Source organism: Hevea brasiliensis, chromosome 8, assembly GCF_030052815.1.
Source record: "Hevea brasiliensis isolate MT/VB/25A 57/8 chromosome 8, ASM3005281v1, whole genome shotgun sequence".
NCBI lineage: Eukaryota > Viridiplantae > Streptophyta > Magnoliopsida > Malpighiales > Euphorbiaceae > Hevea > Hevea brasiliensis.
In genome coordinates this window covers 97,095,848-97,122,092 of record NC_079500.1, presented here as the reverse complement: position 1 = coordinate 97,122,092, position 26,245 = coordinate 97,095,848, and the positions used below count along the sequence as shown (strand labels likewise).

The following is a 26,245-nucleotide window of genomic DNA, read 5'->3' as shown; positions in this document are numbered from 1 at the left end:
TAGAATGATAAAATAGAATAACATCTAAAATAATGCTTTTATTAAGAAAAATAATTTCAACCTTGCAGAAATAATGCCAAACAAACATTACATGTGCTTTACTTTTATATGAACACAAATAGGGATGACAAATTTTAACTCTATTCATTAATTCACTTTTAATTCGCTCAATTTAAAGTAATATTAACTCATTGTAATTTACACAATATTCAAATGATCTATAACTCATGTGTGCATGTTGTTTATCTCTGATAAAAAAAAATTTAAAAAGTCGAGAAGAGAGTAAGTGTGCGTAAGTCTGTGGCAAAAAAATCGAGGCAAACCCATTTGTTAGTGGGCTAATCCTTCACAATCTTATATCGATTGTGATTGTGAAGTATATGAGTATGAATTATATGAAAATAAGAACTCTAATAAAATTATCATAGTTTTAACGATAAACCCGATAATTCGTATATCGATCTCGACCTAAAGATAATTCATTTATGTTAACTTGATTGATATGCATTTTGATTCAAAAATTAAATTTGATCAGAAACAACTCGGAATTCACAAATTGATTTGAATTCTTTACATAGAATAATTTAATAAATAACTTGAATATAACCACAATCTGAAATGATTCGATCTTAACCTAAATTTAAATAATTCAAGTTTAAATCCACAATTATCCAATCCGTTTACCTCTTTACACAAAGAATTATTTAATTTTTTTTTCTTTGATAGGAATGTGTTTATTTATTTTATTTATTTAATTTTAATTGAGATGGCTAAAATTTAAAATTTTATAATCTTAAAGATAACTCTAATTAATAATTTAAAATTCATTGGTAAAAGAAACGTGTTTCATACAAAGAATGGTCCACAATCAATTAATATAATATTTTAGGAATTTAATTTTTAGAAAATAAGACCTCAGAAATATCAAGCTTTATTTATGAATATGTGTGTTTCTTAAAATTTTATAAAATTATATATATAGGCAATCTTTATTTTTTTTAAATATTTATACAGAGACGTCTTTTAAAATAAATTATTTATAAAAAAGAAATTCGATTGAACTTTTATATAATAATATTTATTTTTATTTTTTTTAAATAAAAATTTTATAAATTAAAAAAATTAAATTCTTTAATTTAAATATAAAAATTGATAAAAAGAAATTAATTGAACTAAATACTCATAAAATTTTAATTTTTAAACAGAGATAAAAGAATCAACAAAGAATTAGATCTTAAAAATATGAGCTAGCCAGAGACGTACAAAAGCCATCTAAGCCTTAATACTTATGCGGCCAAGAACCTTGCCCTGCCCTAAGGGAAAGGATTCATGTCCTGAACCCTGTTGAGTTTCTTGTCTGCTATCAAAACAACAGCATGGGCGGAGTTAGGTGCCGGCATTGACTTAATATAGGGAGCCTGGTGGACCAATTAGCTCAGAATTACCATTATCGATCCTATCAAAATTTTTACGTAAAATTTGTTTGTCTTTTTATTAAAAAACATAGGATACTACAAAAATTGGAAAATGATATTGCCGTTTTTCATAATTTGGCAGTCACTAGAAGGATCGTATATAAATTCAATTTCATTCCACCATATTTTTTGGCTTTTAACCTCATCTTCAAATCATTCGATTCTTTCTAAGTCTTGTTTGTTATTTTCATTTTTAAAATATTCACCTTCTTATCTTTTATCTTCTTTTAAATGGGTTGCCTTACATAAACAAGTGATACGCTTCTGTACGAGTAAAAGGCCAAAGTCCAAGGCCATGGCATTTGCAGGCAAAGAATGGCACATTTAATATGGCACATGAGGATGACCCAACAGGGACCCAGCCCCATTCCCTGCGTCCCAATTATCAATCTACACGCCACATGGTTCGACATCCACCTATAAAATCTGGCTTCCTCGAATGCTCATTGATGATTAAACTCCTTGTTTAACTTTTTTTTTCATTCACAATAATTTTCACTTCCTCCTGTCTCTTCAATCTTCATCATTCGTACGTACCGCCCTCTCTCAACCTTTCTTCTTCTCTCTCTTCCTTGTTTCAACCGAAAAAGCTGAAAACAACCCACTAACAGGGAACAAGTCCCTTCTTCACACGCAGGAGAGATTCGAAAGCCACGAAAATTTACACCGCACCACCCAAAATTCTGTCACCCTCAGATAGGTTGCTATTGGGTATCAATAAAATTACATTTCCTGCCAATTCTCGGCAGCTTCGTCATTTCAAATTCATCACGGACTTATCCAATTTTATGGGTTGATCATCGTACGGAACTCGGAAAATCTTCGCCACCTTTTGGCTCCTCCGAGTTTGGTCTCAGATGAAAAGATTTTCTGCAATCATGGGTACTTTCATAAATTAAGTTTTTGCTTTTATTTTTTCCCCTTTTGGTTCATCAACATCATCGATGAAGCTTTGAGCTTCATCTCTGGACGTAAATGAACATTTTTCCGGCGACCATTGGTAGTTTCAGAAAGGGTTTCTTGTTTTCGTGCACTGTAGAGGAGGCTTAGGAGCCCAGAGTCCGGGTGTAATTGAAGAGTTTTTCAGGCCTTAAGAGGCACATTTATAAATTAGAATCTTTCAGGTGTACGGAAATATATTTTTTCTGATCAGGGTGTATCTGAAAAGTTCTCCGGCGATCAGCGGTTGTTTTGTTAACTAAGAACTCCACGGGGCGCTATAAATTTTCAACAAGAAGAGGAAAATGAGTCAGAATCGTGTGCAACCGAGTCACGACCCGGTCAAAAAGCTCAAATTATTCTCTCCTCTCGACAAACCGTGCGATATTTTCGCGAGAATTTTCATCCTCTCCTTTCTCGTCTCCTCAATCTCGCTCGTCCTCTACACAGCCTTCTCCCCCCAAACCCACTCGCTCCGCCTCCGTTTCCCCGCCCCAAAACGAACCGTACCAGTGCCCGAGTCCAAACACGATTTCGGTCCCACTAACATCTCCCACATCCTCTTCGGCATCGGCGGATCAGCCGCGACATGGAAGGATCGCAGCCGCTACAGTTCTCTCTGGTGGGACGCAAACAAAACCCGTGGTTTCGTCTGGCTTGACGAAATTCCTGAATACAAAATTAACGACCGCCCCGAAATATCGGTACCGCCTTATCGGGTTTCGTCTCCGGAATGGACTAAGTTCAAATTCTCGAGCTCGAGATCGGCGGTGAGGATAGCGAGGATAATAAGCGATAGCTTTAGATTGAATTTACCTAGCGTGAGGTGGTTCGTGATGGGAGACGATGATACGGTGTATTTCACAGAGAACTTAGTTTCGGTGTTAGCTAAACATGATCACAATCAGATGTGGTACATTGGAGGGAATTCAGAAAGTGTTGAGCAAAATGTGATGCATTCGTATGATATGGCATTTGGCGGTGGAGGATTCGCGATCAGCTATCCATTAGCAGAGAAATTGTTCAACATACTGGACGGTTGTCTTGATCGGTACTATTATTTCTACGGTTCTGATCAGAGGATCTGGGCGTGTATCAGTGAGATCGGTGTGCCGCTCACCAGAGAACAAGGGTTCCACCAGGTACGTGTTGGTGTTTCCGCATTTTGTTTGGGTAGTTAGCGGTTTTCTTTTACACGTGGCTGATTGATTGTTTGCGTTGTGGCGTTTAGTCAAAAGATTTCTGCTTCTCACCTGACTGTGCTTGACGGCTCCGTCGGTCTTCGCCACGTGTAAATTTTCATATAAGAAAATTTTAGGAATGTTTTTGTTGTTTTGCACACAGAATAATTAAATCCATTTAAAAATCATACGCCGTATATATTAATTAATTAATTAATTAATCAATTAATTAATTAATTAATCAATTAATTAATTAATTGATATGTACTTGGAAGAACAGAACTGCAAGTAGGTGGCGACAATGCAATGAGTCAAAGTCTTTCCAAAACTTTAAAAATGTTCCAGGTCCTGCATGGTGATGAGATTATTTATTAGGCAGATACACAGTGTCGTTTGTTTGCAGCCCTCCAATACAGTGGGATTGATTTAAACAGAAGTTATTCTTTTCATACCGCAGAAACACAAATGGTTGTTCTTATTATTATTAATTTATTCAAAATAGTTTAATTTCATTTACTGCTCTCCCACTTCAAACTGTGCATTGCATGTTTCATGATCAGAAAAATAATGCTGCTGATTGCTTTTGTTGGAAAGGTTTTGAGTTTTTTTTTTTTTTTTTTTCCAATATTCAATAGTCATCCTAGTGATTATAATTGCAATTGCCTATGATTGGGAGTGAATGTTAGGATTTAGACCTCATTGTGGATTTTTCATCCATTCTTGCATATCCTTGCATCATTTACTTCACTTGTAGTACCATTTATCAGATGAATGTTGAAGGAGCAATCAAGTGGTACTCTGAACAGTATCTTTTTTCTACCCATCCCTAGAATAGGACCATAAAGCTTTTTTTCTTTTTTTTTTTTGGAAAGGGAAAGATAATGTACCAACACAAACATTTAACTTTTGTGACCATGTGTGATGTCCATAACACAGCCGGAAATGTACCGCTGCGAGATGGCCTCTAGCAGGGTCTTGAAAAATTTAAAGTTTGCCTCTGCTCAGTCTTTTTTCCTAGTACTGCTTTGTCCACATACTTTCAATAAAAGTAGGTTCTTCCCATACTGTTGACAACTAAAGTAAAGTTTCTTTGGGTGCTTCACCCACCCATATATATTCTTTGTATCTGTGTTAGCCAAGTCGAATTGGGATTCATTGCTTTTTCATTTACAATAGGAAAAAAGAGTAAAAAAGAATTACTAGGTAGTGATTAGAGTATGACAAAAAGTATTTCTTTTCAAGATTTCATCACACGATTGTGTCTTGATGTCGACACATGGCCATTGCTGTCTTTCCACTCATTTTTGGGTCGGCTGTGGTTTGATGTCGTTTACATGAATACTTTACATTTAAAATCAATAGTTATCAAGGAAGTTGTTAGAGATTCATAACTTGGTAAAAGATTAAATTTTGAAATTCACGGAATCTTTTACCTTGGAGTTAGGGCCTACATATGCATGAGTACAAGCTTGATGGGTTTTTTTTTTTTATTTTTTTTTATTGCTTTAAGGTTAGTTTAATATAGTTTCAACATTTCATTGCAGGTATCATATTTCTTTGGATATGCTTAAAAAACAAAGCGGGTCACTAACTAAAACAACAGCTTTTTAACATTTTATGTTTTGTTTAATAGTTAGCATTGGACTTTGTAGCCTTGATAATACTTTTTGCAAAATGCAGTTAAGACTGAAGGTTCTGGGTTCAAATAGAGAAACGATGGAAACAATGATATGACTAATTAACCAAACTCTTTAAAATTAGTGTTACTAAATTTTCTCAAGTGTATTTGACTAACTTTTCCTGGTGTTTTACATCTTACAGTTTGATATTAGAGGGAATGCATATGGTCTTCTGGCAGCACACCCAGTAGCCCCACTTGTATCCCTCCATCACCTTGATTATGTGGATTCATTGTTTCCATACAAGAACCAAACGGACTCCCTCAAGTCTCTCAACCGTGCATACCGATTAGACCCGCCCCGTATCCTTCAACAAACCTTCTGCCATGACTACAACCGCAAGTGGTCAATATCAATAGCATGGGGCTATACTGTTCAACTTTACCCCTTCTTATTGCCGGCCAAGGACTTGCAAACGCCATTGCAGACATTCAAAACATGGAGGAGTTGGAGTGAAGGGCCATTCACATTCAATACCCAACCCATGAAGTCTGACCCATGTGAACTTCCTGTTGTTTTCATGCTGGAGCAGGCTGAGGAAGTAGGCCAGAGTGGGTCCATGACTAGTTACCAGAGGCTTGAGCCCAGGCCAGAGAGGAAGTGTAACAGAACAGACTATGCAGAAGCAATGTCATTGCAGGGAATCATTGTATCAGCACTGAAATTAGACCCAGAATACTGGACTAAGGTCAGTCTCTATATGTTTGTGTCTCTAAAATTTGGGTCACCCGTCATCAATGCATATGCATGTATGCGTGCACCCGTGTTCAAGCATACATGCTTAGCATTATAGTTGATCATAGTGATGCATGAGCATCCGTATATCGAAACAACTAGCATATATGGTATTTAATCTCTGGAGATTTGCCTTGAAACTTCCATTGGCTCCTTTGACTTCATGTATTAATAGTTGGGATAAATTTTTTGATGTGATTGTAGGATCAGGCAAGGCGAAGACAGTGCTGTGATCTTATGGGAGGCATAAAGAACAACAATATGCAGATTAGGATTAGAAAATGCAGGCCTTGGGAAACTATTACTACTGAGAGGTAGGTCAGCTCTTTAATATTTCTAATGTAAATAGTCAATTTTTACAATAATGAACTAGGAAAAAGATAAAAGTGAGAACAGAATCCCTTTTTTACAATTTTTTTGCTGAGGATTGCATATTTTTATCCGAGCATCATATTCCTATCATGTGCTTTTGTGAAATTAGTGAGCCCCCCAACTCCCTCTTGTTTATTTTTTTATTAGTGACACGGAGAAAGAGCAAGAAAGAAAGAATAGAAATAGCAAGACTTGTATTTGCAATTTTGCAGATAATGTCGTTAATTAATGGGCTACTTAACCAATGAGCTTAATTTAATTGTACTTAATGGGCTACTTAACCAATAGAGTGAAAGCAACTCGACCCACAAAATGTGATAAAAGTCTAAGCAATGAGGGCCACCCAACAAGAAAATGCAAGATTTCCAAGCCACCAAATAGAAGAAACTATGATTTATGGAGCACCGATTAATAAAAGTGGCCATTAATTGTGGATGGCTCTAGTTGAATCACCCAAGATGAGGCGGAAAAGGGTAAATTGTAGCTTTTCAGTATTTTAAACATAGCTACTATTCCTTGATATCATTATATATATTTAGGGTAATTTATTTTTTAGTCCCTGAGTCTTCACTGATATTACAAATTAATTTTTATATTTCAAAAATTGAACGATTTAATCTCACTTATACTTCCGTCAAAATCAAAGATCCTTTCATTTAATATTACCGTTAGTTTAAGTGAAAAGACAATATACCATTTCTTCAGTTAAGGAAAATTTACTATTTGGTCAATGAGTTTTAATTGATATTATAATTTGATTCTTATATTTTAAAAATTGAACAATTTAATTTATGTATTTGATAATTACTGAATTTTATTAGAATTTTTTTTATTAACTTTGTTATTATTAAAATTTTTTCTTGAATTCTTTCTATAGAATAGAAAGAATTAATTTATTTAATAACAATTAATTTTAATTAAAGGGAACATAAGTGAATGAGTAAATAATTGAATTTTTAAAATATAGGGATCAATTGTAAAACCGATAAAAATTTAAGGGTCAAATAGTAAATTTTTCTTAATTGAATAAATAACATATTTATCTTTTTGCTTAAATTAACGGTAATATTGAATGGGAGGACCTCTGATTTTGATAGAAGTATGAGTGAGAGATTAAACCATTTAATTTTCAAAATATAAAGACTAAATTATAATATCTATTAAAACTTAAAAATTAAATAGTAAATTTCCCAAACTATATTTACCATCCAAAAGGAAAATAAATGATTAATCATATTGACGATTAGGATTTGAAATGGTGAAAAGAAAGGGCATTTAATTGATTTGTAATTATAAAACCAGTTTAATCGGCAACTTTAAATCACGTAAATTTGTGAAGATTGCGCTTGCGCTTCACTAAGTACATTATAATCAATTAAAAATGTCTTAAAATAATAAAATAAATTTAATTTGATATAATATGATTTAATTTTTATAATATCAAACATTATAATCAATTGAAAAATTAAAAAAAATAAATCAAATAATAATTAACATTATAAAAATTAAATCATATTATATAAATTAAATTTATTTTATTATTTTAAGACATTTTTAATTTTTTATTAATGGCTGAATTAAAAATTATCAAAATTAGAATCAATTTTATACATATATTTTTAATATTTTTAGATATATATAATTACATTTATATTTACACATAATTTATAATAAATCTGTTTAAATTTTATATCATTTTTATTCTCTTTAATTTTTTTAATAATTTACAATTATATGTACACATTAAATTAATTAAATTGTAATTTATCTTTAATTACACTTATTTATAATTAAAAAAAATCTAATTATTATTTCATGATAAGAAGCCTAATATTATGAAATAATTAGTACAAATCTTAAACACATTAAATTATATAATTAAATGATTTATTTAAATTAATTAAATGATTAAATTTATTATGTGATAAAATTAAATAAATTAGCAATGAAAAATAAAGTTTGGTATATTAAAATTTTAACACAATAAATAAGAAAAAATTATATACGTTTTGTATTATAAAAAAATTATAAGATAGAAAAATAATTAAATAATACAACAATAAAATAAATTATTAATACCATTTGTTAGTTAAATTAAAAGCTGGAAAATTAAAAACTTTTATTTATTTATTTTTTTCCTTATTTATTTGTAATTGCCACGAGTTCAAATTGCAGTGCAAGTGAAAGTATGCATTAATAGTTATTAATTATTTTATACTGTTAAATGAGAAAATCAAAAATTGAAAAATCACCATTTTAATTGTTGAAAAAAAAAGCTTTTTAATTGTTGATGAATTAAAACATGTTAAATCATATTTTAACATCCTCTAACTAATAAATTTAAGAATATGTTTTTCTCAACATCAATTCTAATAATAATTCTAATAATAATATGATATGCAGACATAATTTAAGTTCATAGGAAAAAAAAAAAAACCATAATTCAATTTTAAGCAATTTCAATTTCAATATAATTTTTTTTTAAAAAATGATATTCAGTTTTACTCCAAGGTCTTCTCAAAAACCAAACCGAACCAAACCCGTTTAACGTGAAAAATTATACAATGAAACTGAATGAAATTGATGTATGTACAACGGTTCATTGTAACCATTGATTATGGTGGATCCCGTGTCGGTCTCATCATGATCAACAATTATAATAACCCTTTGTATGATATCAGTCACTGTATATATTCCATATGAATTTAACATTAACTAAAGCAAATTGCAAGTGTGAATGCATGTGTGCGTGCATGAGAGAGAGTCTTTAATAGAACCCATGATGATTGGCAAAGAATTATAGATTATGAATTGACCATGATAATCTGATTAATGACAGACTTTTAACTCATTACACCACTATTGATTAGTATTATATATTTACTTACAACATAGTAATTTTCACAAACTTGAGCTCACATGAAAATTGCAGCTGTTATGGATGCAGTGCAGCAGAAGCCTCTTCCCTATACTTGAATTTGATAAAAAAAAAAGGAACTAGCTGCAAAGCAATGTATCACGGGTAGCATTTCCAGTTGTTGAATTCACCCTGACAAGAAAATGGTTTGTGTTTTCTTTCAAAATAAATGGACAATTCTGTTAAAATAAATAAATACATACGCACACATACCCATCTGCAACTTTGCAAAGGTATTCCCTTTGGTCATCTCGCAAGGGCACATCTGTGAAATCTGATCAGATAAAATGTCAATCAATTATGAAAGTTACTAGGAATTATTAGCCAAAAACCATGTGAAATAAAGGAAATATAAAACAGTTCCCTCAAGTAATTCATTTCATCAATTTTCACCCTCACCAGGTTGCTACCAAAATTTCAAGAACAAGTAATTATCATTGACTAATGTCTAAATCATGTACTTATTCAAATATAATCACCCCAGATATATCGGTAGTTTGTTACCATTATATTTGTAACACGGACAGTAATATTTCTGGGTTATGCAACTGGAAGTTCAATTCTTCCTTTCATATGCTATCTCTACCGACACAGCAAAGATGCTTTTTGGACATCATTATCTTTTCAACTGGTTGAAATTCTTGATATTTGAAACCAGAAATTAGCTTGTCCACATACCTGCTCCAGTTATGTTTGAACCCCTAAAAGATGTGTTTCCAGTAGCAAGTGCGCCTTCTAAGTTAGCATTGCTCAAATTTGCCTGCAGAAAGAGGTAAAGTCATGCAGTAGGACATCACCTGCAGCTCTATCATGAAATACTAGATTTAGAAGGTTAATCTACAAGAGATGCTAATTGGCTGAGCTTCACCAAATCATTTTTGAGGCAATAACTCCGCAGATAGGCAATGTCTAATGAATTACAGTGCACAAAATACATGGCAAGGTCAAGTTTGATGACGAATGTGGAGAAGTGATAAATCATTGACATTTCAAAAGCATTCATTCTCCAAAAACAATTTACGTGGAATGGTAACTAGAAAATAGCCTTTTTACTATTTCTTTAGTTCCTTCTCTTTGTACATTTAGATGAACTACTTTCAATCCTATTGTTGGGCATTTAGAATCCTAGCTATTTGAGAAGCTGTTTAAAATGATCACCTTTGTCACATTTGCCAATGAAAAATCTGCACCTCTAAGATCAGCATCTGAAAGATCAGCGCCTGCATTACACCCCAGAAAACCAAAAAGGGGGGGAGAAGAGAAGACATTAACCAACTGGCCTAACAAGACAGTAACTAAATTTAACAAGTTATGAGCAACAAAGCTTAGAAAAATGAAACATTGAATCTAACCACACTTAACATCTTGTTTCAGAGGCATAAAATATATAATTATTTAAATTTGGATTATATGATAGAATGAAAGGCAATCATATTCAACACAAATATAATTTTAATTGATTTTCAATCATATATAATCATAAAATGCTTAAATATATAAATATAGCACATGCAAATCATATATATAAATTAACTAGAATCTAAGAACTACATCCTTTGAAAAAGAAATTTAGTAATCTATTTTATAGATAGAATGTGATATAAAGAATATGACTAGAAAAAAAAAAAGTGTCCATCTCATGTTCCACAAGTGTCTGAATTCCAACACTCCTCCGACACATACAGAATCGTGTTCGACACTTGTCAATGTAGTGTTGGATGAGTGTCCTATCAAAATACAGACACTTCATCAAAAATAAAATGCTTGGTGCTTCATAGGTCACCACCACTTTAGCATGTGAACTTCAAAGAAAATAAGGTTCCTGTTTCCTCATGAAATTGGTTGCACAACTACATATTAAAGCAATTAGTATCAATTGTATTTCACTAAAATAATTAGAAAAAAAAAAGGATAAGAATAATGGATGGAGATTGCTGAACTCCCCTCCAGCATACATACATCAACATTCAAGGGGTGCATACATGCCCAATGGTCTGATCAGGTTACCATTCTAACGTCTCATTTTTATCAAAATCTCTGGCCCACGATAAAATGGTGACCAACTCTAGCCCCTCCATGACAAATATAATCTGTTACCTTATTCAAAGTAGTTACTTATTATTGATTCTATATAAATTAAGAGGTTATTCTATTGCATGCAATAAAGAACTTGTACTAATTCTTCAGTTCAACAATGGCCATTTATAAAAAGAACCCACTTGGATTACATCTATAAAAATAAAAGCATGACATTGGGTAATGATACAAATGTACATTATAAGTGTCTTAATGAATTTGGGTGTGAAGTTGAGTTCCAAAAGGAACTATGAAGAATAATGCCAAAAAACTTCACCCAAGCATAAAAAGAAACAAGCGCCAATTAATACCAGCCAAGTGAAAGGAAAACCATATACAAAATCCTGTTTTTATCCTGCGTTGTTCTTGAATAACTGGGATGTTTTCTAGAACAATACATGGGGTTAAAACTTCATTAGTTGACAATGAAAACAATATTATTAGTAAAATTACCATCTTTCTGGATAATGGACACATGCAGCAATTTTTTTTTAGTAAAGCAAATTCATTTTGTAGCCTGCAAATCCACTTGTTTTCCTATTAAAATAACAGCCTTTTCACCCCCAAAACTAACATTTTTCCCCAAATATAGCCACCACCCAAACTTGAAGTTGCCAAACCAGCTTTATAAGTCCTCATAGCTCCTTTGCGTTGCTTGGGAAGTGAAATAACTTCTATCACTTGCTTCAAAGGTGAAAGTTTTCTCGCTTATGTTGCTTGCATTTGAAACATGGAGGCATCAAGGATACAGACCATCCTAAATCAAAGAACTTTGCCTATACTGCTATAGCAAAACATCCAATTTCAGAGTCAATGGAGATGCGTAAAGGTTATCATCCATCCTAAACAAAATCAAACACTCCTAAAAATAAGGACCCGGTAAGGAGAAAAACCTGTTAAATCAGCATCAAAGAAACTAGCTCCCAACAACTTTGCCCCTTTGAAATTTGCTTTTCGTAATATGGACTGCGCCAACGAGAAACAACAGAACTCAATGACTCCATGAAAAGGAAAGTAAGGAATGAAAATTTCATTAAGCATTAAAAAGAAAATCATGAAAGAAATAAAACTCAGACACCCAATTAAATCATACCGTCTTAAAATCTTCTTTAATTAAGGTCTTTCCACTAAAATCCCTGCCTGTGAGATCTTGGCCCCTCGTCACTTCAGCACCATAAGGGCCTCCCCCCTTCCCAGAAACCCACATTGCCAAATCAATCAGTCAACGCATGAAACAAAATGGAGCATTAAAGATTCAAATTCTCTCATTTTCGAGAGTTTGTAATCAGCAAAACAGAGAAAGATAAGCAAAAAATGAATTGACAATTAAAGAAACCACTCAAACTACCTTAAATGCAAGTGCGGGGTCAATCAAGAAGAGGGAAGCAGAAAGGGCAGCAAGCAGGCTTGTTTTAGCTAAATCTTCAGCTAGATGCTTGCTTAGAACAACCTGTTAAAAAGATGGGAATAACATGAGTGAATTTGGATGAAGGAAAGAAAAAGAACAGAGCATGGATCATGGATGGGTTACATTACTTGGGATTTGATAGAAGAACGAGAGAGAGAAGGGAAGAGAGGTTTGGTGGAGGAGAGGGAGAAAGGGGATTTTGGTGGGATTTTGGTGCACAAGGATACGTTGAGAATAGCCATTGAAAGAGGGCAAGCTCAGCTCCTCTGTTTGGGACTGAAATGGAAATTAACGGATAACGAGATAAATCCAATAGGATGTCATGTGAGGATTTGTTTATGCCGTTATCGTGCCACCAACTAAGTTGCAATTATTTTATTACGGTTCCTAAATCATAATTTATTTTAAAAAATTATTTAAATTTTAATTTAATATCTAAAATCCGTTTGACAGAATTTTATTAGATACTCCGATTAGAAATGTCTAACAAGTTAGATATAATAAAAATATCTGATACATTGATATAACGCTTCAGTGTGTGTATGTGTGTGTGTATATATATATAGCTCATGAGTCTGATAATATTTAATGGTTCAATAATGAGATTTATTAAAGCACTAAGAGTGTTAAAGAGTAGTTTAAGGAGATGGAGATAGTCATCATTAGGGCTAATATTGAGGAAGACCATAAGGCTATCATGGCTAGATTTCTAAGGGGATTGAACCTTAACATTGCTAATGTGGTAGAGTTACAACACTACCTTGAGTTGGAGGACATGGTCCATATGGCCATTAAGGCAGAAAAGTAACTCAAGAAGAAGAGGGCAGCCAAGTTTGGGATTAATGTAAATTCAACTACTACTTCTAATTGGAAATCAAAGTGGCCTAAGAAGAAGGAGAAGGATGAAAAGGTTATACCTAAGGAGAAAAAGGATGATGGTAGAGGTAATGGTGAGCCACAAGCAGTAGAAAAGTGATAAGGAATGACTACTACTTCTAGTGGTAGGACTATAGACATTAAGTGTTTTAGATGTACTGGAATTGGACATTTTGCTTCACAATGACCAAATAAAAGGGTGATGATTATGAGGAATGGTAAGATAAAGTCCAAAGATGATGATGTTAAGGGTGACGATGATGCTAGTAAGACCATGCCACCATTAGAAGATGCTACTAATGTGGAGTATGCAATGGATGCTAGTACTTTGGTTGTGATGCATGCTTTTAATGCACAAGTGAAGGAAGATAGTGAGGTTGAATTACAAAGGGACAACATTTTCCATACTAGGTGCTTGATATAAGATAAGTCTTGTAGCATGATCATTGATAGTGGGAGTTGTGCTAATGTAGCTAGCACTTTGTTGGTGGAGAAGTTGGGACTGCCCACTAAAAAACACCCTAGACTTTATAAGTTGCAATGGCTAAATGAGTGTAGTGAAGTGAGAGTGAACAAATAGGTGATGGTTGCATTTTTTATTGGGAAGTTCAATGATGAGGTACTTTGTGATATAGTACCCATGCATACTGGTCACATTCTACTCAGTAGGCCTTGGTAATTTGATAGAAAGGTGACACATGATGGGTCTAAAAATCAGTACTCATTTGACATGGATGGACGAAAAGTCACTTTAGTGCCTTTGACTCCTAAGCAATCTCGTGAAGACCAAGTGAGAATTAAGAGGTCCATTGAAGATAAAATTCAAAGAGAGGTCAAACAAAGAGAGAGTGAAAAAAAAGTGAAGTTTGAGAAAGAAAAAGAGTGCAAAGAAAAGAAAATGAGGAGAGTTGAAAAAGGAGAGTATTTGGGGCAAAAGGAGAGCAATGAGAAAAAGAATGAGAGAAAAGTGAGTTTATATGCAAAAGAGAGAGATGTGAGAAGTGCATTTTGTGCAAGTAGACCTATCTTTATATTTATGAGCAAGGATGCCTACTTGAATGTTTCTGACATTGACCTTTCTTTGCCTAGTTCTGCTATTGTTCTTTTGTAGGATATAAAGATATATTTCCAGAAGAGCTGCCTAGTGGATTGCCACCCATTATAGGCATTGAGCATCAAATCAACTTTATTCCTGGAGCAATCATACCAAACCGGCTAGTATATAGGACCGATCCTAAAGAGGCTAAGGAACTTCAAAGGCAAGTAGATGAGCTCCTAACAAAAGGACATCTGAGGGAAAGCATGAGTCTTTATGCCGTACCTATGTTACTTGTGCCAAAGAAAAATAGAACTTATAAGATGTGTGGGGATTGTAGAGCTATCAATAAAATCACTGTAAATTATAGAAATCCAATTCTTAGTCTTGATAACATGCTTGATAAGTTGCATGGTGCAAGCATATTTTCTAAAATTGATCTGAAAAGTGGTTATCATCAAATTAGAATAAAAATTGGTGATGAATGGAAAACTACTTTTAAGACCAAGTATGGATTGTATGAATGGTTAGTTATGCCATTTGATCTAACAAATGCACCAGCACTTTTATGAGATTGATGAATCATGTCTTACATGCATTTCTTAGAAAATTTGTTATTGTATATTTTGATGACATATTAGTGTATAGCAAGAACATGGATGAACATTTTCATCATTTGAAATCTATTTTTGAGGCACTTAGGAAAGCATAATTGTATGCTAATTTGTAAAAGTGCACATTTTGCATGGAAAAAGTCATATTCTTGGGGTTTGTTGTGAGTGGCAAGGGTATTGAAATAGATGAGGAAAAGGTAAAAGCTATTAGAGATGAGCCTATTCCTAAAACAATAACTAAGGTTAGGAGTTTTCATGGACTAGCTAGTTTCTATAGGAGGTTTGTGAGGGACTTTAGTACTATTGCCGCCCCCCGTAAATGAAGTTATTAAAAAGAATGTTGGGTTTAAATGGGAAAAAGAATAAGAACATGCATTTAACTTGATTAAAGAAAAATTGTGTTCTACTCCATTGTTGGTTTTACCTGATTTTGCCAAAACTTTTGAGATTTAATGTAATACCTTGGGAATAGGTATTAGTGTTGTTTTAATACAGGAAAGGCACCCAATAACTTACTTCATTGAGAAATTGAGTGGAACCACCTTGAATTACTCCACTTATGATACGGAAATGCATCCTTTGGTGAGAGCCTTGAAACATGGCAGCATTAGCTATGGCCTAAGGAGTTTGCTATCAATAGTGACCATGAGTCATTAAAGTACTTAAAGGCAGAATAAACTCAACAAGAGGCATGCCAAGTGGATTGAGTTCATTGAGTTCTTTCCATATGTGATCCAGTACAAGCAAGGTAAAGAAAATGTGGTGGCTGCTACACTTTTTAGGAGTTATACACTTCTTTCCATACTTGATGCTAAGATGCTAGGCTTTCAATATGTGAAGGATTTGTATGCAAATATGCTAATTTTACTAAAGTTTAAGATGCATGTGAGCATGTTGCATTTGATAAATTCTATAGGTATGATGGATTCTTATTTATGTGTGCCGAATTGCTTCATGAGGGAATTGCTTATGAGGGAATCACATGGTGGTGGATTGATGGGACACTTTGGGGTAGCTAAAACTTATGTTTTGAAAGAACATTTCTTTGGGTAACACATGAAAAAGGATGTAGAAAGAATATGTTCTAGGTGCATAATATGTAAGAAAGCAAAATCTAAAGTTTTACCTCAAGGATTGTATATGCCTTTGAATGTGCCTAGTGAACCATGGGTAGACATTTCTATGGACTTTATTTTGAGTTTGCCTAGGTCCAAGAGAGGGCATGATTCCATTTTTGTTGTTGTTGACAAATTCTCAAAAATGGCATATTTTGTACCATGTAACAAAATTGATGATGCATTGCATGTTGCTAATTTGTTTTTCAAAGAAGTTGTGAGATTGAATGGTATTCCTAAAACTATTATTAGTGATAGGGATGTGAAATTTTTGAGTTTCTTTTGGAAAGTGTTATGGGGAAAGTTAGGCACCAAACTTGTTATCCACAATCGGATGGACAAAAAGAAGTTATGAATAGGACTGTAGTAATACTGTTGTGTGCCACGTTAAGCAAAATTTGAAATCTTGAAAGGATTGCGTACCATTCATTGAATTTGCATATAATAAAGCTGTGCATTCTTCCACTATTTTTTCTCCTTTTGAAATTGTGTATGGATTTAACCTTTTGAATCTTTTGGATTTATTGTCTTTGCCTATTAATGAGCTTGCTAGTATAGATGGAAAAAGGACAGCTGGATTAGTCAATAAGATTCATGAGCTAGCAAAACAGAAAATTGAGAAGGTGAATGAAAAGAATGTTGCCCAAGCTAATAAGGGTAGAAAGCGTGTTGTCTTCCAACTAGGAGACTTAGTTTGGGTGCGCTTGAGAAAAGAGAGGTTTCCTACATAAAGGAAATCAAAATTGTAGCCTAGATGTGATGGTCCTTTTGACGTGTTAGAGAAGATTAATGATAATGCCTGCAAGATTAATCTCTCGGATGAGTATAATGTTAGTACTACATTTAATGTTACTGATCTTTCTCCTTATTATGCAGAGGATGACAATTCGAGGACGAATTCTTTTGAAGAAGGAGAGGATGATGGAGATCAAGTAACATCCTATGAAGCAAATCAAGGTCGCATCACAAGATCAATGGCGAGGAAGATTCAAGGTTTAGTGTAAGAACACATTGGTTGAACTTACATAGATCAATTGGAGCACGGTTGGATCATATTGGTGCAAGTTTTCTTGGATGGAGAACATGTGCTAGGAGTTGCATAGGATATAACATAAAGCATATAGCTAGGTAGTTTCACATTTTCAAGCTGGTCGAAATTTTTAGATGACTTAACATGGGACATGTTGAGTTCGTTGAACCTGACACTTGGTAGCAACACGGGGCATGTCACTTCTCAGGAAAATTGCTGCCCAAAAATGAACTTCACATTTTTTTTTAATTTTAAATGTTAGCCATATGTCAATGCTCCTATACATGAAGTTTCCCCATCAATTATTACATGGTGCAAGTGTTTAATGTTCAGATTGGAAAGGAATCACTTGTTTTTCTTATTTTACTTTTATGTTATCCATTTCTATTAATGTGTCAATTTCAGCTTAATGTAAAGTGTGTAAAAGAGGATTGTTTGACTTGTTGTTTACCTCTTTTAGTAGAGACAACTTCTAAGGCATAAAAATAGATGTTAAGGTGCTATTTTGAGTAGAAGAATATGTTTTCTTCCACCTCCCTTTGTTTTGGCTGAATTTTTGTAAGGGCATAAAACTCATTTCTTCTTCAATTTGTAATAGAACTTGAATATTTCAAAAATACAAACTCCATTGAGAGGTTTTTCCTTCAAGTGTTCTTGAAAACTTAAATCAGTCTTGACAAATATGATCAATTTGTCAAGTTTTAGATTATATTTTTGTTCTCACTACAAGTTAGTGAAGGGTCTTGAATCTGATTATTCTACAATTGTTTTTTTTTTTTTTTTCCTTTGATTTGCACTTTGTTCAAGTGTTGAGTCAAGGAAGATTAGTGTCCATAGCTTGGTTTTGAGCTCTGCTTGGAGAATCACCAACAAAGAGGTGAAGGATTCCTTAGTTCTTCTTTGTGGGTTCACACCAATAACTCTTTATTTTATGTATTTTTTTCTTTATATTTGAAAATATTAAATTCTGAATTATTTTTTATTGTGTCGAATCTATTTAAAATGTAAAGCTCAATTTTTTGTCAAAGTGTACAATGAAATATAGCTAAAGGTACTTTGAGTAGTATTAAATTGAAATTGGAATTTTTTTTTAATATAAATTGAAGATAAAGGATGATGATAAAACTATCCTCAAAGTTAAGGGACTGGGGATGACATTAAGCCAAAATTTTACATATATTAAAAAAATAAAAATAAAAAACTGATAATCTCAAAAGAATTTGGAAAGTTTTTTTTTTTTTTATTAACATTATTTTGCATTTTTAACCTTTCTTATTAAATCTATTAGAATAGGGCTTAATATGTAGAAATTAAAATAAAAATTAAAAGACTTAATAAAAAATAATAATTCTTGAATAATTTAATAATAAAAATTATAGTTTCTAGATTCGGTCCGATCTAAGAATCGATGAAAATAGAGTCTTAAAAGTTTAAGATTCAACTAGAGTTGAACTAAGGTTTAACTGATATATTATTAAATCAATATCATAAAATTAATAATAAAATTTTATTACAGCCTGACTTAGCTCGGTTCAATGATTAAAGGTATATCATTTTGGAACCCCATTTTTCTAATTCTTTTATAAAATTTTTTTTATTAAAATTAATATTTTTATATATTTTATAAATAATTATTAAAATAAATTAATTAAATTTACTAATAAATTTGATTATATAAATGATAAATAAATATTAATATATTATAACACAATAAATAGAACTTTTTACTGTATAAAATAAAAGAATAAAAATATTTTAATAATTTAATTTAATATATTATTAAAATAAATTAACATTATTTATTAATTATTTTATATTAATATAATATAATATTATTTAACAAAATTGTAAAGTATTTAACAAATTGTTGTTGTGGTTCATGCGGTAACTATCACCATGAAATAGCCTCTCATATCATGATTAATCAAATCGAACTGAATTGGATCAAAATTTAATACTGATTAAATTAATCAAACCTTCAATTCAAATTTAATAATTATAATAAAAATATAAAATTTTGTTTCTATTAAAATACCAATTTAAGATCTCATAATTTTACAGGCGATTCTAATAATATTAACTTACTCTATTTTATTTTTCTGGCAAGTCCATAGGATTGCATGAAAATTATTGAAGTAAATTGTCCATTTTGTAAGCTATTATAGGCGAATAATATGTATATTAAATTTACTTTTTTTCACTTCTGTAAAAAATAAATTATTCATTGTTAAAATTTTTAAAAAAATCTCATTTATGACATAATCTAAAAATTTAAAATTTTGATTGATAAAATAAAAAATACAAATATTTATCATTGAATTAATTTAAATTTTTTTTTAAATTATTCACTTTTTATAGAAACAGAGATTATAATGTTCATTTTATTTTTATGTGATTAAGAGATTATAATATGTGAAATCTCAATCTTAACATTAACACCCATTATAATCAATAACTTCACTAGTACTGTCACTAAAAGATTTTATATCTCTTAAATAAAATCGAGTGTTCGATTCTTATAAATTGAGAAAATTGCCATTCAAAGCACTTTACTAGAAAAACACTCGTTTCAATCAATAATATCACTAAACATTAATTATACAAGTTTATATTTTAGCTGAGAAAATAACTTCAACTGCAAATTTAATTTAATAATTAAAAAAATTATTTGCATCAATTAATTTCAATTTAATAATATTAGTTGTTCACCCCAAAAAAATTTTTGAAAAAGTTTTTGACACACAAGACATATGGGGCTTTTTAATATTATTTTTTTTAAAAAAAAATATATAAAAAAAAAAAAAAAAAAATTTATTATTTAAAATTTTATTAATAAAAAAAATAAAAAAAATAAAATAAATTAAATTTTAAAATAAAAATAAAATAATTCAATTTAAAAAAAAAAAAAAAACAAAAACAATTCCAAATTTCCAAAAAAATGAATGAGAATGAATAATTTCAGTGAAAAAATATTGGAGAGAGAGATATGCGAATGAAGAGAAGGTTTAGAGCAGGTTGAGTTAGGGGCGGCTCGGTTTTTTATGGTCGAATCAGCGTACATGTGTAGAGTTTGATATTACTGTTAAAATTATTATTAAAAAAATATTTTTTATAAATATATTAATTAAAAAAATATTAAAAAGTAATTTAAACTTAAATTAAATAAATTTTAACCAACACGAAAATGAATCTAAAACAATAATTTTTTTAAAATTAATTTTAACTCAAATTTCAATATCAAACAAGCACATAATATATAAGTTCTTGGCTTTTGATCTTTTGCGAGGACTTGTAAATAAACGGATCATCTCTTTCTTTCAAATTAAATTTGATAAATTTTAATTTATATAAAAATAATAAATTAATTTTTTTAACTGCATCTGAAATAATGATTTTTTTTAAGCAGTTTTAACTCTAATCTCAGTATCAAATAGTGTGTAAGTTCTTAGCTTTTTGGTCTTTTTATAGGTACTTATAGATAGACAAGTTTCACTCAACACCTAGCTCTCTCTCTCTAAAATTAAATTTAATAAATTTTGAGAACTTATAAATAAACAGATTTCACTCAACACCCAACTCTCTTTTTAAAATTAAATTTAATAAATTTTAATCAACACAAAGGTAATAAAATAATTTTTTAATTACTTTTTTAAATCACATCTAAAATAATGATTATTTTTTAAAAAAAAGCAATTGACCCTTGTAGGGACTCGTAGATAGACGAGCTCTCTCTCTTGGTCACGGGACTCCCTAGGGAAGAGGAAATCCACCTTTGAAGAAATGAAATAAAATGCTGGGAGCTACTAATTTCATGGCATATAGATACTTAGTTTAACAGTTGAAGCAATTAAAATATGTGTCAAAATAAAATGTATTATCATAAATTATGGTTAAATGACTCAACTCAACTCAACTAAGCCTTTATCCCAAAAATTTGGGTTCGACTATATGGATTCGCTTTCTCCATTCGAAATGATTTTGGGTTAAATCCTTAGAAATATGTAATGCTTTTAGGTCATGTTATATTATTCTCCTCTAAGTCAATTTAGGTATATCCCTTTTTTTCTTTCTATCCTCTAACCTAATGTACTCTACTTGTCTAACTGGAGCCTCCATATGTTTACGCTTCACATTACCAAACCACCTCAATCTTCCTTCTCTCAACTTATTTTCAATTGGCACCACTCCTACCTTTTCTCTAATACACTCATTATGGACTTTATCTAGTCTAGTATGGCCACTCATCTACTTTAACATTCTCATCTCTGTAACTCTTATCTTAGACGCATACGACCTTTTAGTGCCCAATACTCACTACCATATAACATAGCCGATCGTATGGTTGTACGGTAAAATTTTCCTTTCAACTTATTGGGAATCTTACAATCACATAAAACTCTCGTGGCATGTCTCCACTTCAACCATCCGGCTTTAATCCTATGACTAACATCCTCCTCACATCCCCCATCTACTTGAAGGACTAAGCCTAGATATTTAAAGTGATTACTTTGGGACAGTACAACTCCATTTAAACTAACTCCTTCCCTATCATTTGTTTGGCCTTCACAGAACTTGCAATGCATGTATTTTGTCTTGGTTTACTTAAATTAAAACACTTTGACTCTAGAGTACTTCTCCAAAGCTCTAGCTTTCTATTGACTCATTCTCGTGTCTCATCTATCAGAACAATATCATCCGCAAACATCATGCACCAAGGAATATTCTCTTGTATATGTTTCGTCAATTCATCTAAAACTAATGTAAAAAGGTAAGGGCTTATAGCTGATCCTTGGTATAATCCAAATGAGATCAGAAAATCTCTTGTGTCCCCTCCCACTGTACGCATAATAGTAATTGCTCCTTCATACATATCTTTCAACACTTGTATGTACCTAATACATACCCTCTTTTGTTCTAACACATTCCATAAGACATCTCTTGGAACACTATCATAAGCCTTCTCCAAATCAATAAAAACCATGTATAGATCTTTTTTCACATCTCTATATTTCTACATCAAGCTTCTAATGAGAAAGATCGCTTCCACAGTTGAACAATCGGGCATGAAACCAAATTGATTGGGAGAGATAGAAGTATCATGACGTAGTCGATGCTCCACAACTCTCTCCCACAACTTCATAGCATGACTCATGAGTTTAATTCTCCTATAGTTTGAGCAACTCTGTATGTCTCCCTTATTTTTAAAAATAAGTACTAAAATACTCCTCCTCCATTCATCAGGCATTTTCTTTGAGTTTAGAATCTTATTAAATAATTTAGCTAACCATGCCACTTCCATATCTCACAAACACTTCTACACTTCAATTGGTATTTCATCGGGTCCACAGGCTTTACTCACTTTCATTCTCTTAAGTACTTCCTTTACTTCTAAAGATCTAATCCTTCTAGTATAATTCATATTTTTTTTCTATTGTTCTATAGTCTACATTCACGCTATTACCATTTTGACTATTATTAAAGAAATCATTAAAATAATTTCTCCATTTTTCTTTAATGTCTTCATCTTTCACTAACACTTTTCCTTCTTTATTCTTAATGCACCTAACTTGTTTAAGATCTTGACATTTCCTTTCTCTCCTCCTTGCTAATCTATAAATATCTTTCTCCCCTTCTTTAGTTCTAAGTTTCTTATATAACTTTTCAAAGGCCTGTACTCTTGCTTGATTAACTGCCTTTTTTGCCTCTTTCTTTGCTATCTTGTACTGTTCATATGCCTCATTATTATCACATTTAGGTAATTTCTTATACCATTCCCTTTTTCTCTTTACTGCCTTTTGTACTTCCTCATTCCACCACCATCTCTCTTTTGAGAGTGGTCCATATCCTTTAGACTCTCCAAGTACTTTTCTAGCTACTTCTCTAATCTTTGATGCCATCTGTATTCATATATCATTGGCCTCCATACCCAACTTCCATACTTCGGACTCGAGAAGCTCATTTTTGAACTTCACTTGCTTTACTCTTTTGAACTCTCACCACTTTGTTTGAGCTATGCCATTTTTTCTGACTTTACTTGAATTATTCCTAAACTTGACATTCAAGACCACCAACCGATGTTGACTTGTTAAAGCCTCTCCTGGAATGACCTTGCAACCCTTGCATAGAGCTCTATTTGTCTTCCTAGTTAAGAGGAAGTCGATTTGGCTTATATGTTGCCCACTTTTGAAAGTCACTAAATGTGACTCTCTTTTTATAAAGTAGGTATTTGCTAGTATTAGGTTGTATGCTATAGCAAAATCCAGGATTCTTTTTCCCTCCTCATTTTGACTGTCAAAACTAAAACCTCCATGAACATTCTCATAACCTTGTCTATCACTTCCTACATGTCCATTCAAATCTCCACCAATGAAAACATTCTCTTCATTCGGTATGTTTTGCATTAAATCATCCACATCTTCTCAAAACTTTTGTTTACTCTCACTGTCTAGTCCTATTTGTGGGGCATAAGCACTAACTATATTTATTGTTTCTCCTTCTAGTTCTAACTTTACTAGTATATTTCTATCTCCTACTCTTTTCACAGCTATTACTGCGTCTTTCAATGTCCTGTCTATGATTATGCTTACTTCGTTCTTGTTTCTCTCCTTTCCGGTAAATCACAGTTTGTACCCTGAATTACCCACTTCCTTACTTTTCTCTCCTACCTATTTAGTCTCTTGAATGCAAGCAATATTCACCCTTCTCCTTTCCAAGGTATCCACAAGCTCCACTAATTTTCCTGTAAGTGATCCAACATTCCAAGTGCCAACCCTGATCCTCCTCCTATCCTGCTCCTTCCTAATTGGTCTCCTTCTATGATATCTTCTATTGTTTTCTATGTCTATCTCATGTTCTGTTCTACTATCTGTTCTTCTATCTGTCCTATGGACTAACTTCTTTACCCACACCCGTCCATGATGTAAGAACCCTTGCTCACTTAACACCACACCCGAGCGCCGGCATGGCGCGTCATTTTCAGTGAACGCCCTATACCCTTGCATATTTTTCACTACACCCGGGCTCCGATGTAGCCCGTCGTTAGCAGAGGACGCCCCAACATTTTATATCATTTGAATCCATATTATAAGGTGTGACGAAATTTTTACGCTGGTTGTCACCTACAGCAATCCTCCTCCTTTATCCGGGCTTGGGACCGGCTAAACGCAAACTACTTAGGCAGAGTTTATGGTTAAATGACTAAAAATTTTAATTTTAATCAAATTTTTTAATTTTTTCAATTTAGCCATCAAATCTGCACACTATTTTTAATTTTAACAATTAATTTAATTATATAATTTAATCAGTAAAAATAATTTAAATATTTACATACATTATTAATATTAATTAATTATTTGTATTATTTTAATCATTATTCTTAAATAAATAAAAAAATATTATTTTAGTAAATCAAATATTTACCATTTTGAAGGTTATAATTAGATCTATTTTGGTTAATTTTATTATTTATTATTTAATAATATTTTATGTTTAATAATATCAAAGATGTGAATAAAAGTATAATAAAATAGAGAGAGGAAAAATTAAGATAATAATATTAGATATATTATTAAACTATTATATTTTTTTTATCACGACCCAACCTATGGGCCAGACCGGCACTAGGACCTGGGCCAGCCTAAAGCCCCCGAGGCCTGTAGTAAGCCTTAACTATTCATTTACCCAACTCTAAGGCCCATTTGGGCCCAATTTCAAGAAACCAACCGGACAGAGTCCGGCTATAAAATGGACCTACCAACGGGGAGTTTTTTACTCACCCGACCTGTAAACACAATAAACAATCCATTGGGGAGCTCAGCTCACCCTCCACATACTCATATCATCATAATGATAAATGGGAGCTCAGCTCCCTCATCCAGTCCATCAAACATGCATATAATAATTTTACAGGTCCACAATAATAATTTAGTTTACAGACCCAAATCAAATAAACATTTCTAACACATGCGGAAATTCTAGGAGTAAATAAAATTACACAAATATTAACAAACAACCTGCAAGGAAAGGAATCAGGTTAACCTCAAAAATATCCTCCTGTGGCCTGGAAAAATTATTGAACAGGAGTGAGTGTTCGACTCAGAGAGTAAAATATCAATTTTAACCATAATCTCTATAACTATCTAAAACTAATGCACCCTGTAGAGTGAAATGCAACATCAACAACATTTTCACATCATAACATCAAAAAGGTAATTTGGAGCACTCACGCACCCTATAGCATCAATCATAATATATGGGGTGATCCCTATACGACTCTCTTAAATCCAACTGGTGCCGTGAAGAACTCATTTCGGACTTCCACTTAATAACCAAATCGGGGTCCCAATGAAGAACTCAAGCGTGTCTACCCAAGGACCGAGTCCCAAGAAGATCTCAAGCGTGTCTGCCGTCCTATCCATAGTCCACACCACATCACACGCACGCCAACGCACGCTGCTGCTCCAAATTACCACAACAACATCCATGGCACGCTAACAGTTATGAATGCAACATAAATCGTGCCTAGAGTTTAACTACATAAATATATGCATATAAGTGATGCATGGGCATGCTTGAACATATAATAATATCGAAATTACAATTAAAATTAATATTTTACTCACAGACTTGACGGTGGTCACTGAGGCGGCTGGGCGGAGGAAGAAGGCTGTCCCGGCTCACCTGACAATTTTATTACAATCATTTAATAAATTTGACTTAATACAAACAAAGAAAAGACCAAATACATCCTAAGTCGTGACGAAAATCCGACAGAGTCTCCCCTATACCTAGGA

General features: G+C 32.3%; 2 protein-coding genes across 2 annotated transcripts; one reads left to right on the top strand and one right to left on the bottom strand.

Annotated features, from left to right (window-relative positions):
* Positions 1–1,918: 1,918 nt before the first annotated feature.
* On the top strand, positions 1,919–6,471 carry LOC110646777 (uncharacterized). The gene is made up of 3 exons (XM_021800322.2): positions 1,919–3,556; positions 5,417–5,962; positions 6,214–6,471. Exons 1-3 carry the CDS (start codon positions 2,720–2,722, stop codon positions 6,325–6,327), a joined length of 1,497 nt encoding a protein of 498 aa, XP_021656014.2. The 5' UTR covers positions 1,919–2,719; the 3' UTR covers positions 6,328–6,471.
* Positions 6,472–9,167: 2,696 nt separating this feature from the next.
* LOC110646784 (thylakoid lumenal 15 kDa protein 1, chloroplastic) lies at positions 9,168–13,112 on the bottom strand. Its single transcript, XM_021800328.2, has 8 exons — positions 12,911–13,112; positions 12,723–12,824; positions 12,468–12,563; positions 12,268–12,340; positions 10,457–10,518; positions 9,977–10,058; positions 9,512–9,572; positions 9,168–9,430 (listed from the first exon to the last, which is right to left on the bottom strand). Exons 1-8 carry the CDS (start codon positions 13,022–13,024, stop codon positions 9,379–9,381), a joined length of 642 nt encoding a protein of 213 aa, XP_021656020.1. The 5' UTR covers positions 13,025–13,112; the 3' UTR covers positions 9,168–9,378.
* Between the last annotated feature and the right edge of the window lie 13,133 nt (positions 13,113–26,245).